At 46.0% G+C, this 19342-nt stretch overlaps 2 protein-coding genes across 4 annotated transcripts in view; one reads left to right on the top strand and one right to left on the bottom strand.

Annotated features, from left to right (window-relative positions):
• Positions 1–585: 585 nt before the first annotated feature.
• On the top strand, positions 586–14720 carry LOC116945943 (receptor-interacting serine/threonine-protein kinase 2-like). Its single transcript, XM_032960645.2, has 11 exons — positions 586–804; positions 3031–3262; positions 5637–6072; positions 6806–6925; positions 8014–8165; positions 8594–8643; positions 9324–9485; positions 10320–10399; positions 11669–11732; positions 12343–12417; positions 13684–14720. Exons 2-11 carry the CDS (start codon positions 3066–3068, stop codon positions 13983–13985), a joined length of 1638 nt encoding a protein of 545 aa, XP_032816536.1. The 5' UTR covers positions 586–804; positions 3031–3065; the 3' UTR covers positions 13986–14720.
• A 2303-nt stretch (positions 14721–17023) lies between these two features.
• LOC116945944 (disheveled-associated activator of morphogenesis 2-like) overlaps positions 17024–19342 on the bottom strand; it is a 32525-nt gene continuing 30206 nt past the window's right edge. For all 3 annotated transcript variants that reach the window (XM_076069651.1, XM_032960646.2, XM_032960648.2), the window contains one exon: positions 17024–19102. In XM_076069651.1, the coding sequence (XP_075925766.1) occupies positions 18971–19102 (132 nt within the window). In that variant the 3' untranslated portion in view covers positions 17024–18970. The remainder of the gene's footprint in view (positions 19103–19342) is intronic.

Raw genomic sequence — 19342 nt, 5'->3', positions numbered from 1 at the left:
TGATGACAATCAAAAAAGGTTAAAAAAAGACTAAAATAAAGGTACTTCCCTGCAATTGGTGTTTGTGCCAGGCTAGGTGCACTTTGAAGTGACGTGAACTGTCGGAGGCTCGCTGCTGGCAGGCCACGGGAGCGACTCAGGTGCCATAGGTTGACTGACTGAGATGACTGTCAGATGCACCACCTGTGCCATTGTGCCAACATGTTGCGCTTTAGTCGCCCGGCGCTCTGCTCGTTGTTGTGAGCATCACTCCTCCTCCCTCCGTTGTTGTTGGAGGGCGACTGCCTCCAACGGACCCAGGTAGCGTCCTTCACGATCCTCCTCCACGGAGGCAATTTTGACACCCCTTGTAACCGGACATCGGCAAGTCCACTCAACTCCACATCCCTCTGTAGGGCATCAGCCCAGATCCAAATCTCTAGCCCGTGCCGCGCCCGTTCATCCCCCTCTTAGCCGCTCAAACAGAAGCTGGCTTGGGAATGCGGTGGCTGGGTGTTTGCGGGCTTATCGAGCCAGCCCAAACGTGACCCGCACGGCCCAGCCAACGCAGTCTCTGCTCGCACGCCCCCTGTATCCCGCAAGAAGCGCGTGGCAGGAAGCGGCATCGTCAGCGTCGCAGCGGGCACGTCACGCGCAGCGGAGGAGGAACCCCCCCTGCCACCTCCAACTCACCGCTCTCACTTCTCATTCTCTCTCTCTCCCTTGTCAAAGAAGCAAGACCCGCGTCCACTGTCTACGACAACTGCTACGACAACTGCTACGACAACAACTGGAAGCCGGCTTGTTCAAGTCGGCGCAGTTTAAGTACTTGCTCGCGCGTGCGTGTGCGTGTGTGACACATTGTCTGGGGAACGATATAGGCGCGCGCTGCGTTTATGAAGAGTCGCTCACGGACAACGCCAGTGACGATTGTCTGAACAAGTCCTCCTGGGCATCATGCCCCTAGGTCGGCTCAGCCTCAAATGAGCACCTGGTGCGATGTGTAAACTTCGCCGCTTGGGGGGCAAAGGCCGGCCGGGCGTGGTGCTGGACACACAATGTCCCCCCTTGTGTGTCGCGCCGGCCTTGAAAAAGTGTTCGCGAGCAGTAAATTTGCCTCCCAAACAGTCTGTTACGGCTATACGTGGGATCTTTGCCTACGTTTTATAGAGCAAACGAAGGCTGCATTGGCCGTGTTGCCAGCTCACTGACAACTCGCATGTGGATGACTTTCTAACGAAGTTGATGAGCTACGTTGATGAGCAGTGTCTTAAATATGATGCGTTTGTCCGGGCTTGGCGCCTGCAATGGAGCGCCTTTAGAGCGTTGCGTGGGTTGGTGGTTCAGCGTGTGATTGCACAGTTGGGAGTGCTGGGAGCAGTAAAAATAAAATGACAGTAGAGCAAGTAGATTGCTAGCCTACATTGTGTGCCACGTGTGAATGTTCTCTCTGGCGCATTAATGCGTGTGTTTTGGTCGGGACAAAAACACCGTAGTACCGTGTTCTAAACGTAGCAGAATGATTTCTTGTAACACAAGAGTTTGCTTTCGCATGGTTCTTATTAGGTTGCCTGCACAATAATAATTTAGAATAATGAGGCGCCCTTAAACAATGGATCTCAGAGCGGCATGCATGCAAAGGAAGGGAAATAGGCGAGAAGTAACCGGGGAGAGAACGACTAAAGAGACAAGGATAGAGAACTAGAGAGAGAGGGGGGGGCCTTGATAAACAGCTGGTGGTATCTTCATCCGGGACTTCGAAATTCTCCATTCACGGCGAGTTAAATCTTCGGTGGTAACCGCAGGGTTCGAAGCCTGGAGTCGGGCGTAAACGGTGGATCTCAGAGATCTGAGCTGAGTGTGTGTGTCTGAATCAACTCCTGGATGTGTGGTGGAGCAAGCGCATTTAATCAAGAAGTGAACCTAATAAATTACCATTTTCCATCCGATTATTCCGCATACTTTGAACAAAATCCGATTTTCCGGACAATTAAAATTGTGTGAATTATCAAATTTGAACAGGACACCACTGGTGGCAAGCTTGTATCGGGATACTGTAACCGATAGCACCGCTTAATGTTTAATTAATGAGTTTATTCTTACTCCCAACCCAAGGGTAGGTCCCTTTTGTGTATTTTCAAGAAGCCAACCCTTGCATTACACATTAAGATAACCGCTTAATCACCGGGAAGTGGGTCGCAAGGTGGAACGGTCTTTCACGAATGAGGCGACCGGGGTGAAGACCTAAGAACAGATGGTTGGAGACCGTTAAGGGCCGATCTGGGCGTTCAAATGTCTACTGCGCTGCCGTTGCGTGATCTGTCGGAAGATAAAACGCGTCTGGCGAGACGTGGTGGCGTCAACGGCTTTAATCATGATGACATCTTAGTTGAGAGGTTACCGCTCATGGCCTCCGTTGGATATCCTCAATTAGAATACGGTCTCAGTTGGGTCACCACTGCGCGAATAGATGTTAAATGAGTTTTTTTTTATTTGTTACTTAAATTGGCGAAATTCTAAACTTTGAGAATAAACCTAAAATATTGGTTGGCCTCTCGTGAGACAACCGCGTCGCAGAGTGCGGGGGGAAAGTGCCACCCCGAGTGTATCGAGGGGTAGAATGGCAACTTGAAGGATATTTTCCTCTCGTACGGGGTGACGTTACTGATCTGCGAGGGTTTCTCATTCATTATATATCCCATGCCACGACGCCGTTAACACAATTGGAATACACTGGGGGGGGGGGGGGTGATAAAGTGATTCACTTATTAATTCATTCATAACTAAGGCAACAGAGATGGAAAAACCCAGGTGCTTTTTTTGCAACGTGAAAAAGTAAGACTTTTTTGTGCACATGATCATTACAAACGAGGAAGCACTTGATTAATCGACACGACCTACCCACTGCTGCCATACTTCCGTTGTCGGCAGCTGCAGTTGCATAATGCACGGTTTTTTTTAGCAACTGAAAAGAAAGGCGTGAAATGCATTTGCTTTAACCCTTTTCACCACAGTCTCATTCGACGCTAAACTGATGTTGCGTGTTCACAGAGCAAGCACACACAGCCTCTGCGAGCTGGGCAGCTATGGCTGTGAGGAAGGATGCCTTGCCTCTGCCTGAACCCACGTTGATACCGAGCCTGGCAGTGAGCCCTGAGGACCTCACAGACATCAGCTTCATCGGCAGCGGCGGGTTCGGCATCGTGTTCAAGGCCACGCACAAGCGCTGGTGTGTCCAGGTGGCCCTGAAGTGTGCTAAGGCGAGTGGACACCTCTCACAAAGGTGAGTCTCCTATCCCCCGGGGGCCTGTGGCTATTAGCGGGCGCAGGTGATGCATCTTTATAGTCACAATCAGAGTGTGGTCTTGTTGTCGTGGAATCTGTTTCTTATTTTATCGTGGAGCTTGATGAAAATGGAGCACCCGCTATATGGCCATGATGAAGGTATTTGCGTCTATACATTTACAAACGGCATTTGTTCTTTTCGATTTAAAGCTTTCGTGACTGCAAGGATTCATCTTCTTTGGTTCTTTCGGTAAAGTCACGTAGAATGAGAATAAAATAATAAATTGATAAAATAAAATAACACAATAATATTCTCACGACGTTTCGGCCACAACACAAGCGGCCTTCATCAGGTGAAGGGGACGAGACTGTCTGGAGGACAGCGCTGGAGTGAACCAAAGAACCAAAGAAGAGGCATTTGTTCTCTTTCTGGATGCAAGTTGTGGCGGATATATGAAGAGTCAGGGCGTAGCTCTTTAAGTGCTTGCTTACAACCACTGCTAATGGGAGGGCTTCAACTTAATGTAAGCTTTGCATAACCCCCTCTCGAAAGCATTTTTGGCCTGCTGCACTGCACCGGACCTTCCGATCGACTAACTGTGGTGTGCCCTCCACTGCTGGGTGGACAGAGGTGGGGTAATTTTTTAGAAGCTTGCACGATTGTTTCAACTGTCACACTGGGGGAGTGGATTGAACCGGCAACCTCTGTATCACGAGGTCAGCTCTGCTAATTGTTACCCCCCATTGTGGCATCCCTGGCACTGGATATGCATGCCTGTAATCCATTACTTTTGAGATGTGGTTGGTGGATCACGTACAGATAAAGCCATCTTGTTCATGCGACTTGCTCCAACAAGGCGATTCATTTCCTGTAGGAATTAGTGCAGTGAATGCATTACTCAGAATCAGTCTGAATATTTAGTTACAGTGAAGGAATCCGATGAGCTATGAAGCTCTTTTTCACAGATGTCCAGTAGAGACGGGTGAGAATGTTACAACAACAAACAACACAAAACATGATAGCAGTGCAATCTATAGGAAAGGTAAATAAATCACCGAAACACACAAATTAAACTAAACCATCCCCATCCTACCAGGCGAAGCCCACCGATGTATTCACTTATTTTTCAGAAGCGACCTGGTCACAAATTATAGCTCAACAAGTGGCCCATCGTTTGGGCATTTATAGCACCAAAATAATCTAAACATTAATGCATGTTTCTAAATGTGGAGGGAAAACCCAGAGGGCCCAGAGAAAAAAATCTACATGGCGACGGGGAGAACATGCAAGCTCCAAATATATAGTCATCAGGATCAGGATGAAACCCCCGATCTCCTGCATACCAGGCAAGGAAGATAACATCTCACTACCCTGCTGTATAAAGTTTTAGCATTATGCAATAGTAATGGTGCATTTATCTGACATACTGTGGTGTTTCTTGTAAATATATATTTACAAGGGAGAAAAAAACAAGCTTAAAACTCATCAAGACTTTCCTGGGTGAGTAAATAAATGCCACGTTAACGAATGCTGAGAGATATCCTGAGTTGCTCAGGGGCCTACTGCCTTGTCAGGGCACTCAGAGGGCACTGCCTAGATCATAGGTTAGAGTCCCGGCAGCCACCTGTAACTAAACCATATTTTGAAGTTGGGAAAATGAATGTTCTCAACCCAGTCACAAATATCTGCACACAAAAAAAAAGCAACTGGGTTTGGTTTTGCATTTAATTTGACTGGAATTACTCGAACGGCGAACTACAGGGAGCATCTTTTATCAATACACGGTAACAACACGAGGTCCGGGCTTCGTGCTTGGTCTCCCCTCCCCTTTTACATCGCTCGAGCCCCCCCTTCTCGAATCTTCCCTCACTGATGCCCCCCCCCCCCCCAGCCAATCCCTCAATCTCTGTCCTCTAACGGCTCCCAGCCATAGCCTCTGGGTTTTCCGCTCTGTTTCCTGCCTATTCTCGTTCGAACCTTTTCCTCCAATCGCTTCAAAGCCCTGCCTCACCGCGGAGGCCTCTTTCCGCCAATCGGAGACCTTCGCCAACGTTTGAATAACCGTTTGGCTGCACATTGGCTCGGGGTGAGTGCTTGTTAATTTTGGTCATTACATAGCTATGAATAAAACATTTTAGGTTTGATTGACTTGCGAATACACTCCTTGGAGTGCTTATAAAAGACGTGCCTCTATTTGTTGTTAAAGCAGCATACTCATATGGCGTTCCAGTGGTGCACTGCTCACTGTGTGTTTCAAATGAAGTTTTCTGCAATGATTTGATGCCGACAACAATGCAAATAAAATCGGGTGGAATATAATAAAAACTATGAATTCATGTTTTTCTTCTCTCCAATCAACCCATGCACCAAGCCATGAAGCTGACCTCCTGAAGGAGGCCCAGAAGATGAAAATGGCGCAGTTCGACTTCATCCTGCCTCTGCGGGGCTATGTTCCGGGCATCAGCAGCGCGCAGTTGAACCTGGCCCCGGTGGACCTGGGTTTGTGCAGCCAAATCCTCCAAAGCGGCGGCATCTCTTCGCGTGCGTTCAAGCACGACTTTAGCTTCCGCCACGCGCTGGTGATGCCGTACATGCCGTGCGGCTCGCTGCACGGGCTGCTGCAGCGGTGCGGCCAAGCGAGCGGCACGCGGGGCGATTCTTCGGCGCTGCCCTGGCCTCTGCGATGCCGCTTCGTCGACCAGATCGCGCACGGCATGAACTACCTGCACGGGCTCAAGCCGCATCCACTGCTGCACCTCGACCTCAAACCACAGAACGTGCTGCTGGACGATGACTACCACGTGAAGGTGCGTGGCGACGAGGGCGGCCGCTCCCTGTGACCCAAATGATAAAAGCGTTTAGCAGTTCCGGGGAACGGGGCTTAATACGTTAAGTAATTTATAGCACTTTGTTAATCCACTGCTGGATGAAAGCCTCCCCGTGCTGCGTTGGTTGTAGATGTTGCTTGGCCATACTTGACCATGCTGGTCAATACGGGTTGGTGAAAGTGGGGCTGCCAGGGCCTGTTCGCATCTGGTTCACTACCAAGGTTATCATGGCCGGGAATAAAAACCCCACATTACCAGGGTTCTCAGACCCGCGTGATCACCTCTGTGACGCGTTTTCCACATTTGTTGCGTAGTGATGAAAACAATTGCATTTGCCATGCTGATGATCCCTGAACAATTGTGCAACCCAGTGGTGATACGTGACGTCGGTCGTGGTCGTGTGCAGTGGCGGGAACAAGTGTCGGTTTTCTATCTGAAATATGTACCATTTCATACAACAGAGCATACGTGTAAAATTAATATATCAAAGCATTTAATTTCAGTTTGAAAGCGTTGTTTGTGTACATGCCTGCATACAAAACTAATTATAATTAATCATAATTATCTTTAATTAATTAGAATTCGTTTTTATAATTAGTCGCATAGTTTGTGCTGATAATATTCATTATTAGCATAAACTATGCAACTGCCCTAATTCTCATTGCCCATCCGTTTTCTCTTTCGCCTGCAATTGCTGCTGTCGTGAAACCAGATCTGCGACTTTGGGTTGTCGAAGTGGCGAGAGGTCACGGGGAACGTCGAATCTCCGACATACATCGAGTCCTTGTGCCTGAATGAGGCACTCGCAAAACCTCACGGGCAAGGAAAAACGGTAAGGGTGCATGGTTTTGTGTTGAGTGAACAAGGAATTCCATGGCGTGTGTGTTATTTTGCATAGCTTGAGTGTTGTTCAACTCAGATCCCATGTTTCCTTGTCTGAATTTACATTCTATGAAATGATCAAATGCCTTTTTTACACATATCATCTACACGACCAACATTTTCGTTCATTACTATCCTTTGTTTACAATCACATGATAATAGCACATTGGGAAACACCTCTTTAGCAAGGGAGACTTGGGACGTATTATTTTTATCTGAAAAAAAAATCCACTGGATGATTCTACTAATGATTAGCCAAATAATTAAAATGTCTGAATGATACTTTCAACAGACATGCCCTTTCATAAATTAACTCACAAATCAAATACATGGGACAGATAATCATATAATATTACTTATCCATTGATGCATTACCCTTTGCATCAGGTTCATAGTATTACTGAAAATTTTGCAATGAGTACTTGTAAAGTACATGGCCAAAAATGTATATTCACCAATTCAAACTTTCCTTTACGATTCAATAACCATGAGCAGTTATGTAAACGAGACACTCTCTTCAGGATAAAGTGGCTCTTCCCACTATTTCAAGGTCATTTGGTGATTCTTCTGCGTTGCCAGTGGTGCACAATCACAATCAAGAACAAAAACCTCAACACGCCAGTCAACAGCACTGCCTTGGCATACAACTATAAAGGGCGCTTCAAAAAAATGTTAACACTTATTATGAGACTATCGTTTTTAATGGAAAAAGAACGGATAATACACTGTAACATGATAACAAATTATGTTAATAGCCTCATAAGGTCAAAGAGTCTCCACTTGTTCGCCATCGTTGCCAACGCGTGGCCTGGAATCATCTCCACGTGGTCTCAAGAGCCCCGGGAGGCAGCAGCAACATTTCCCGTGGCGTTGTTGCAAACTCTCCGAGGCGTTTAACGTTTTTTGTGAAGCACCCTCTTCATGGACCGCCGACATTTCGGGTCAGCGACCCCACGGCACACAAACTGAACGACGTTTTAAGGCGGCGTACTTCGCGTGTTTACTTCGTCCCGCCGTGCGCTTCTCCGGTCGATGCAGGGCAGAGACACTGAGCCGGAGCTGTTGCGCGAGACCAAGAGTAAGTGGAGCGATGGAGAGTCAACCAAATTGTTCGGAACGTTGCCCTACGTGCCGCCGGAGTACCTACGGGACACCCACCGGAAACCTCACCACACATTCGATGTTTACAGGTGCCTCTTCACGCGCATGCTGATGTGCACGCCGGTGTGATGCGCGCACGTTGAACTTCTTCCGCGCCTGTACGTAGCCAGCCGTGCTAATGGGAGGTGCGGAGAAAGGACGTGACAGCGCACAGCCCCAGCGGTTTCCTAATATGAGAAGCAAGAGCGTTCCAGACGGCCGCGGAAGGGAACCTGAAAGCACGCGACACGGTCACCACCGACCGGAGTTGGTGTGATGACGGTTCATGCCCCTTGACTGAGACCGGAAAAACCTGTCAGTTTTGCGCTCATTACAGCTCGTGCCAATTGACTGCGCTTTGTCTTTGCCGTTCTGTCACCCTGCGCACTTGTCACGGTGTCTTTTTTTTTTGAGTCGTTTGTTTTTCAGTTTGGTGCTCACCAAATAAACAACACGAATGTCTGGTTTTTCTTCCCAGTTTCGCGATCGTCGTGTGGGAGATCTTAACACTCACCACCCCCTACGCAAGTGAGGAAGACCGTAGATTTTAATCGCGTAACGTGGCTTTAAGTCTACGTTTGTGTTCCTTTGGAAACATGCTCAGTTGTCCGATTCGGAGTACAGTACTGTACAGTGTATAGATGAAATACAATTTGTTTTGAGTTGCGTTGGTTTTTTTTAATAGCAGTAAATCACAGTTTGAATATATGTATACTCTCTTATGCAACTGTATATATATCTGTGTATCCATTCACCTATCATTTAAAACGTAGATTCAGATTAAATATGAACAATACGATATACATATTAAGTAAAAATCTCAGTTCACATTTATACAGCTGCCCATAACAATGTATGCATTTTACAGTAACGCTTGTTCTGAGTCTAATTTCGTTAATTCTTGATTTGAAGCTTTCGTGACTGCAGGAATCCATGCTCTTTGGTTCTTTCGGTAAAGTCACGTCGGTAGAAAATAAAATAAAATAAAAACAAATCACGTCGTTTCGATTGCAGCACAAGCAATCCTTCGTCAGGTGGCACAACCTGATGAGGACTTCACCGAAAGATCCAAAGAGTATGTTAATTATTGGCTCGGGGACTTATCAAATAAAAACGAACTATCGCTTGCACAAGGTCTGGCCATGAAATGCCTCCGCCTGCTTTTAAGTGTGTTGGCCCGCCCGCCCGCCCGCCCCTTCAAAACACAGACGCTGTCAACTCGTTCCACGTGGTCGAGTGCGTGGTGAAGGGAAACCAACGGCCCAGCACCGACGACATCCCAGAGGATCGGCCGCGGGAGGCGGACAGCCTCATCCGCCTCATGACGAGCTGCTGGGATTGTAACCCCAAAGCCCGTCCCTCGTTTTATGGTGAAAGCAGTGACGTTTAGTTTGTCGCACGCGACCCTGTTCTTTCACAGGCGCGTTGCGAAGAAGTTTGGGTTTCATTAAAATTGGTTTTCCAACGGCAATACAACCTGCACCTGTCCCTCTCTCTAGGGGGGGGCTTACCTGGTAAAAGAAAACATTGTTTTAGTCTAGTTCTGGTTTTTATTTCATGATTTCGCTCCCAGTCTGCCTTCACGAACGCCTAACAATATAAGGCGTTCGTGAATAATATTCATAGTAACTCAAGTTAGTAATTTAACGTAAGTTATTAATGTAACGTCAGTTCTAATTACGATTTTAGTAATGTGTGTTATATTATGATTAGTAATTAGTAATATATGATAATATTAATTCATATTAATATATTATTCAGTATATATACTCTGTGTTCCAGTTGTATCCCTCCAACGGATTTATTTACGAATTTAGTTTTGTGCACACTGGAGTCCCAGTTATGTAGCCTTCTTTACGAAGCTCTCCCGTTACTTGCCAATCAATTCCCGGTGCGTTGTTATAACGACCATGTCAGTAAATATGCGACGGTTAATATGTCTCAACCAATCACATTTTTGGAAAGTAACTTCTAATGTTACTGTGAATCACTTGCGTGATGATGATGATGATAATGATGATAATGATGCACCTGTAATGTACAATTGAAGCCGGCTTCCCAAGCGAGGTGACCCGTGTTGCTGGTGTACTGCCCGCCATGGTGGCCGACACTGCATGGAGACACCTGCATCCAGCAGTGAAGTTACAAAGCGCTGACATTTATTGTTATAGTGGCCTTAATTGTCGTATCACGTGTGCTTACAGACTGTATCAAGGTTACGGAGCCGGTATTTAACGCCTTCAAAGATAATGTCCTCACAGCAAGGCAGGAGCTGCAAGCCATGGTATGGGCTTTTTTAAACTTTCATCATCTCGGTACACCATTCGCAGGTTAATATGCTCATTTAAAATGGTTGCTGATTTAAAATGGCTTGAGTGGAAGGTGGTGAGGAGGAGGTGGTGTTATTTTTTAGAAGGGGAGTCCCCTTTGTCTGGGCTAGCGTCATGCACGCTGCTGGCCATCAGCGTCTCAGCCGTGTACAGGTTCTTTCAAGTCGCGATTGCCCCGTTCGACCTCCGAATTTCGTTTGGGTTTCCAGGGCAAAAAAATGTTCGGAAATATGGTTCGAACTTCTAGATTTGTTCGAGTTCTGGTGCGTTCGATCTCCGAGGTTCTACTGTATACACTATATACAGCAAGTTCAATACAAATATATACATTATCTAAATGAGATCAAAGCCTCCAGTAAATCACGTGACTTCTGTGTGGCCACTCCCACTGAATCCCTCCGCGCTCACCCACCCCCTGCATCGTTTGTCATTTTTACTTTCTGACCCCGGGCCCCCGAGTGGACATCTGTCAAAAAAGACTGTTCACAGCTCATAGCATTCCTCCAGAATAAATAAAGATTCTGATTCTGTTCCCGGACCTATGTATGTACGTATGTTGAACTTCTTTTGCGCCGTACATAGCCAACCCTGCTAATCGGAGGTGTGGGGGAAGGATAACAAAGATGCTGCTGCATGCATTTCCCTTGTCAATTGCTCCTTCCTTCCCCCTCCCCCTCTTCGCTCCCCTACATCACCTTCTCATTCCCCACATCCTGGCCCCGTCATTCGCTCTCCGCCTCCTCCTCTTCCTGGCCGGTTTCTCCTTTCTTCTTGCTGCTCATCTTAGACGGTGCCCTCACTGTCCGTAAACTTTCCCCCGCCTGCCCTCTTGATATAAATGTCCATGTGTCAAGCCACTTTGTTGATATATCATTTGTGGCCAGGTTGCTTCTGAAAACGAAGCTAATAGCTCAGTGGGAAGTTTTTTCGTGAGATTTGTTTATATTTCCCATACTTTGCACTCCTATGGTGTTTTTGTACTGTTTGTTGTGGTAACGTTCTGTCCTGCCCCGACTGGAAATCTGTGAAAAAGAGCTTTATAGCTCATCAGATTCCTCCAGGATAGCTATAGTGATTCTCTCTAATTCTGCTTCCCTTCCACGTGGTGTGCCAGGGGGTAAAACCCTTTCGATGTACACGTTTAGGACGAATTCCTCATGTATACAGCACTGTGCAGCGCTGAAACTATCATTTCTGAAGCGTAATCTGTACTTTCATTTCAGCTGTCACAGCCTGATCAAGAGCAACTTGGGTGGGGAGAGTTAAACATGACGACAACGATTTTCCGTAAGTCGCGGCAGAGTTGTGCGTGCCCACCAAGTGACACGCTTGTCTCACACAAGCGAAACACACCGTCGCGTACACACACAGTGGGAAATTCCACCATTTCACACGTGATCTCATCGACTCTGACGTGGGGAGGGAAGGCAGCGGGCATGCCGGAGTGATGCTGCAAATACAGAATAGAAATATAGCTGTGAGTACTGTGTAGGAGAGCGATAACTTCCCTTCTACTACACCAAGATAAAAATAAACATTTTTTTTTATTTTACCAGGTAAGGCCCACTGAGTTATATAGCTCAGAAGCGAACTGGGCCACAAATGATAGTGGCTTATTACGTGGAAATTCATTATTGCAGCCACATTTATAAACGCGAGTTGCTAAATGTGGAGGGGAAAAACCGGAGGACCCGGAGAAAAATCCACACGACCACAGGAAGAGCATGTAAACTCCAAATATACAGACGTCAGGGTCGAGATGGAACCCACGATCTCCCGCATACCAGACGAGGCAGACATCATCTCACCACCACGATGGGATGTTACACTGGGCACAGCAGCCGAGCACGCATGCTGTATGTAAGTGTGTGTGTGTGTGTCCGTGTGTTCATCGAAGGTCCCGTGCAGGAGACTTCTAAGCCACCGTGCTCGGAGTCCTCCGCAAAGCTGATGCGCAGCGCCCCTCTCGACGGTATATTTTGCAAACCTTGAACCGCACGCCACTGCCACGCGGTGACTTCCTCTCGCGGGATGATGCCACCGTTTTCGGTCGCGTGCATTTGCCAGCGTCGGAGGCAAATGCTCAGGCCGTTGCCGGGGCGAACCCATCGAGAAGTCCGTTGAGATTGGCTCACTTTGTGAATGTGCCCGACCACTTGGCCCCCGCCTGCCTTACAAATTTTTTGATGGAAGCTCGTTCACTTTTTTTGTATTAATCTCTATTTTGGATATACACAAACAAAAAAACCCTACGTATCGCTATAAAACATTCAACTGACAAATATATCTTGGAGTTTGGAATAAAGGCATTGTCAGAGGATCAGTTTTTTTTTTGCAGAATTTAGTCAATGTACACGTTTGCACCGTATGATGCGGATTAAAAAAATAATACGAGTCTAACAACAATTTTTAAACAAAATCCAGCATCGTTATATTTGTTAAGTTCCATTCGTGAGATGTTTGGAACGTGGGATTAAACTGGAGTGTCCAGATGAAAAGAAAAGCAACTATATGAGGGGATAACACTCGAAGCTTCGCACAGATGGATTCAATCCTTTGTTGTATACTGCCACTTTCTGGACATGTGGCAGCCCAAGCCACACAATACACGTCCTAACCACGCTCTTGTGGTTGTTGTTGTTTGACTTGCATCCCACTGGGATTTTTTGCACACAGCGTTGGTGTACGGTGCTTTTTTCAGGAATATTTTGCTGTTTTTTTCATGGATTTTCTGTTTGCACAGTCACACATAGTCACTTTAAGATGTTTTTCTTGTTCGTGTTTTTGTTTTTTGTTTGTTGTGGTTGCACCCGATTCAAGAGCCGAATGGCTCACAGGGCTATACCAAAATAAATAAACTGAAACTGAAACGTAACATAGATCCCCCCTTTCTCGAAGGTTTCACTCACCCCATTTCCCTCGGACCAAACTTCATCCTCCTTCCCTCATGGTTGTCAACCTTTAACCCCTGACAGTCAATCCTCGTTTCCCCCTCCTCCGTTTACGCTTGCATTTCTCTTCCAATTAGTTAAATTCTCTGACCTTAACCAATCCTACTTTGAGGCCTCCCTGCACCAATCAGAGGCCCCTGACACACTTGCCGACTGACCGTCTGCACACGTACCACGTCAGGCACGCTGGTCTGTTGTTTCGGCCTTCACACAATTAATGCCGCACTGCATGTGACGCGTCGTTGACAGTAACGATCGTTCGCCAACTTGCCTGCATTCGTGTCCAGGAGCAACTCCGGAGGTCGCGTTGGACGACGCGCTCAACGTCACCGTGACCAACCAGGAGTTGCCAAAAATCGCCGAGCTGCTCGGCAAAAAATGGAAACCTGTTGGCCGAGCCCTTGGCCTCAGGGAGGCACAGCTGGAAAACCTGGAGCACAACTACCACTGCTATGGGATGGACGAGGTGACCTACCAGATGCTAAGGAGCTGGCGTGAAAGGGAGGGCCGTAGCGCCACTCGGGCAACCCTCATGAAGGTGCTCAAGAGTGCCAAAGTGATGACCGATGACATCTTCTGGCAGACGTAACACCCATAAAGTCTTGTTTATCGTGGCCCGATCTTCAATCGCTGCTGGATGAAAGATTTCACCATACAAAAACAACCCACTCTGTAACTCTTGTAAAACTATTTTAGCAGGTAAGGCCCACTGAGCTATATAGTTATTTTTCGAAAGCAACCTGCCCACAAATGATAGCCCAACTTAGTGGCCTACCACGTGGAAATGTATAGCTGCCAAATACTCTAAACGCACGTTTCTAAATGTGGAGGGAAAAACCAGAGGACGCGGAGAAAAATCCATGGGGAGAACATGCAAACTCAAAATATACAGCAGGTGTCAGGGTTGGGATTGAACCCACAACCCCCTGCATACTCGGCAAGGGAGTTAACAACCTGCAGCGTCAGCATTGTGTTCCGAGTGGGCAGTTTATCTCCACAGAATTTATTCTCACTGCTAGCATGCCTTCAGTTGGATTGTTTGTGTAACTCGTACGTCTTCGCAGCCGTAGCGTTACGATAACCGTTTTCTAAATCTCATTTGAGGACTGCGGTCTGATGACCATCGTTCTGCTGCTGCTCTGCTGCCTTTCCCATTGCATCGCTCCGGAGCTTTATGCCGAGTGGGCAGACTTTTGTTGTTCGCAAAATCCACGTACTCTTTGGTTATTTCGGTAAATTCACGTAGGTATAAAATAAAATAAATCACGACGTTTCGATTGCAACACAAGCAATCATCATCAGGTGGGAGGTTATATAGGTAAAAAAGGGGGGAGGGGGCAAGGGGGGAGAGAGGAGAGGGGGGGGGTAGGGGGAGGGGAGCGCTGTGTGGACGCGAGGAGACGCTCTCCCCCCCCTTGCCCCTCCCCCTTTTCTTACCTATATAACCTCTACCTCTATAACCTCTACCTATATAACCTCTTACCATGGCAACTCTCTCTCCTACTTCAGCAAAAGAAAATTATTGCTGTGGTTTTCCCACCTGATGATGATTCCTTGTGTTGAAATCGAAACGTCGCGATTTATTTTATACCTACGTGACTTTACCAAAAGAACCAAAGACTATGGATTCCTGCAGTCACGAAAGCTTCAAAGCTAAAATTAAAATCGACGTACTTCTGCAAGCATTTTTATTCGCTTCTCAATTCCATTTTGCCGCATTGTATTGCTGGGAGCTCACTGGACATTGCCGCACAGCCATGCAGCTCAACCTCCAACTGTTGTAGGCCATCCTGGCTTTTATTATATTAAAATATATCGGGCCAGGATTAATTGTAATTACGATGCCTAAGAGGTGTAAAGAAAAAAAACAGATTGCAACGCTTGGTGCAGAAAACTGCCCTTCAAGTTCAGCCTGAGAGTCGTCATCGTCTGAATATGTTGACGACGGCGAACTCCTGATCACCGGATGCAAGGAACCACAGCCATGCGATAAGTGTCCCATGGAGCCTACGGACCACACTGGGGCCTTCACCAGAGCCACCTGCCCAGTGACCCAACGATACCAGCACTAGACCTCAAAAGCCTCAATATGGAACCTGCACTGTGAAACGCCTTCAACGTGGTGGACTTTCGTCCGTTGCATCTGACATGTTTCTCTGCGATAAGTGTGTGCTTCTCGTCGCTTTAGAAGTATGCAATTGCAGCTCCCGGACATGCATATCCTGACTAGTTTGGGCAGCTGGATACAACGCCTTGCTGCTTTGCTCAGGGCACATACTAATAAAAGTTATAATTTACACTTGCAAGGTACACTTCATCCGTAGATCCCAATGCGTGTCATGCATGGAAAGCAGATAATAAACAGGACCAGGGTAAATGGTCAGAACTCGGGGGCCATTTTAAAGATAAAGAAAAAATGTATCGCGTATTTGATGGCATGTCTACATCTATTTCTCAGAATTTGGTAGAAAAGAGAAAAAGATGGTGAATCGAGTTCTCGTCGATGAGAATGCATTAGCTTTTTGTCAGAAACAAACGTTCTTAGAATAGAGGACTTTTCTTAAATATCTGTGATGATACATATCTGAGTTTTGAATGTAATGGATCGGTTGTAAGTTTTGAAAGTTTTTAAATGTGGTATGTAATGCATGTGGTATAAGAACACAAAATAAACCGACGGTATGTTTTGTTGCCAGTCTCTAATTATGGAAATGTATTTGTTGCAAATATTATTTCATTGTACTTATTAATAACTGGTATTTTGTGTAGTTTGTTTACAATTCTATGACTGAATGTCTAAACTCTTAATTTAGAAACTATTTAAACTTAATCAGCTGAATGGGAACATTGGCATTTCCTAAATTACACAGAAACATTCCCCTAAATTACATTTTACATTTTAGTCCATCAACTTATGGGCCTTCTGGACCAATGTTTACGTTACGTTGCAGCAGACGGCCGGTGACCTGAGTGGAATTTCCCACCATGACTAACCTTTGACCAGGGCGGTCAAGGATGGTTAAACATTCCACATGGGCAAGGGCAGGGCCCTCATCCAGCTAGACTTTGACACACGGGGATGTAATTGTAATCTACGATTATAATGAGCCAAGAATGTGTGTCCCGTGCGTGACGTCACTCCACGTCGGCCAGCCGCCCTCATTAATACTCATGAACAGGTGATGTCCTCCACATGGATACCTCCCCCTCATTAATAATCATGAGCAGGTGACGTCACTCCACATGAAGCACACCCCCCTCATTAATAATGAGCAGGTGACGTCACTCCACATCGAACAGCCCCCCACATTAATAATCATGAAGAGGTGACGTCTTACAAATGGACACCCCCTCCATTAAGAATAATTAGCAGCCGACGTCACTCCACATGGGGGGGGGGCGGGCGAGGCGCCTCCTCCCCCCTCCTCGGCGTCAACTTACAACCCTCACTACAAAGGCAGAACCCTCACGTCATCACGTGATCTCCGTGACGCTGTTGAGACATAGAAGTAAAAAGGACGTCATGATGAAGACGGGATTATTATCTTTAAATGAAATAGGTCTGTGTCACCGCAGCCTTACAAATTGCACACGAATTGATGCAATGAATATCACGTCGTGGTCTGATTTTCGCTTGCAAGTTTCAGATTTATTGAAATACACCCGTCCGTGGACGGGCAAAAGGCGAGTTATATTAAATTTCGTAACACAATTAAATCACTTTCAAATAACATTTCATTTAGAAAAATGCTCAAGATATCTTGCATGTACACAGAGTGTACAGATTAAAAAAAATCCACACGGTATAAACAAAGGTGATTCAGCTTCGCCTATGCCTGAAATTATAAAAGAGTTTGTTTCACAAAAGAAAACTTCAAACAGTTGTACCTAATGCAAGATTTTTTTTTTTAATCGGCCTCGAATGGAGATTTCTTAAATCTCGTAAGAAAAAAATATAAGTGCTAGCTATTTGCTCAACGAAACCCAACAAAAGAAGACAGATTTGCATGTCACTTTAACGATGACCTCGTGGAAATAATGAATATAAACATACAATGTAGCCATGATTAAATAGGCACATTTCACTGAACATTTATGGCTGGACCAACAGCACTATGCTCGTTTTGCAGTTCATTAATTTGGTAAGCAATTGTGTGTACAATTCTTTCCACAGCTTGGGCATTACTCGTTACTTTCTCATAACCACTCGCATTGATAAATACGGTGGCGAGATGTTAACTACCTCGCCGGGTATACAGGAGGTAGTGGGTTCGTTCCCAACCCTGACACCTGCTGTATATTTGGAGTCTCTCCCCCTGGTGGCGTGGATTTTTCTCTGGGTCTTCCGTTTTTCACCACATTTAGAATCAACATCATGCGTTTAGAGTATTTGGCTGCTATAAATGTCCACGTGATAAGCCACTTGATTGAGCTATTATTTTGGCCAGGTCGCTTCTGAAAAAGACCTATATAGCTCAGTGGGCCTTACCTGGTAGTTTAACGACTGTCGCTCAGTGGTAGAGCGAGCTGCTCGCAATCAGGAGGTTCTGACTTCATATTCTGATTGGGGGCTCACTCAGCCTATTATCCCATTTGGTGCCATAAAGTGGTACCACTTTGTGGGAGGTCCATGGTGGTTGTCCTCTGGAATAACTCTACCTTGCCATAGGTATCGTGGAATTCCCACCACTGGATCAAGGCTGTTTAAAAGGAGATGACCACCGCCTCAATGTTCAATTCCCAATTGAGCAGGAAATCGCTGTTGCATTACTCATCATGTTACTGGTCACATTACAATGCCTAATTACAAAGAGCTCCAAAGAGTGCCCCACGTCATTTAGGCCACAATTTCTTTAATAAGCGCATCTTGCGACCCAACGTACAATTTGTTTTATTTTTCATATGAACCAGCACTGTCCGCGCATTTGCGAAGGATATAAATTAAGTGAAATGTAAGCGATGTGGATTTAGCGTTAAACCCTCTGCAATAAGTAAATGCATACAATTTGGCGTGATCTCGAGTAAGAAGCACGTGTAAAGACACTGCTAAGAGTCTTCATACTGCTGCAACAGGGTGCAGCAAAAAAGCAAGGGAGATTATTATTTCACATCTTTTAAATGGGTTTACTCTCCAACACACAACCGGTGTGCTGTACAAGTAACGAATTGGCATGTTTTGTTTAACGTGACAAATCTTAATAATTGGTTGTGTCAGGTGGTGGCGGGTTTAACGACACATTTATATTTACGCGATCTAACCCAAACACCTCTATTAGAGAAATTATTTCATGGCCTGTTTTTCACTGACCAACTCACTTCAATCAAATTCACTTTAATCTGAGGTGAATTTCTTTTGCATCCATTTACAAGCTATAATTTGTTCCGTCCAATAAGTGCATTTGAAATGCTACTTGAATAGACTTCAGTGTGCAATTAAAATTATTATCCAAACAATATTAAATACAAGTTGGCAAAAGATGCTCAAAAATATCCTTCTCTATGATCGCTCGTGGCTGCTTCATGCAAACGACTGTTGGAAGTCGGCTCAGCACTCCAGATGGCCCCTGTGCCGGGTTAGAAGGGAAAAAGTCGCCCTTTCTCCGCAGACTCTCCGTTCCTGAGTGCAGCGGTAAATGCATCCATGAATTCCGTTGTCCAACCGAAGAACTGCTCAGAGTCCCGCTCAGTCGCTTCTCCAAACCTAACCTGCACGGTTAAACACAGTGCCACATTTCAAACGCTTTAACGGAGAATGTTGACAGTGAATGCCTCTCGTACCTTTTGTTTATTCGTTTTGCTCTTTTTTCCTCAATTCTACCCTGACTTTGCAATTGGTGTCATGTGACGAGATGAAAATAGCCATTCGGATCTCGCGACAAGGAGTGTTAGGCAGCGGCATTTGGGAGCGGATATCACAGATCTATTTTTTTATATGCCTTCGAGTAA

This window comes from Petromyzon marinus, chromosome 25 (assembly GCF_048934315.1).
Source record: "Petromyzon marinus isolate PM22_M1 ecotype Great Lakes invasive population chromosome 25, UKy_Petmar_22M1.pri1.0, whole genome shotgun sequence".
In the NCBI taxonomy this organism is placed as follows: Eukaryota; Metazoa; Chordata; class Hyperoartia; order Petromyzontiformes; family Petromyzontidae; genus Petromyzon; species Petromyzon marinus.
The sequence above is the reverse complement of the archived record's forward strand: the minus strand, read 5'-3'. Positions and strand labels throughout refer to the sequence as shown.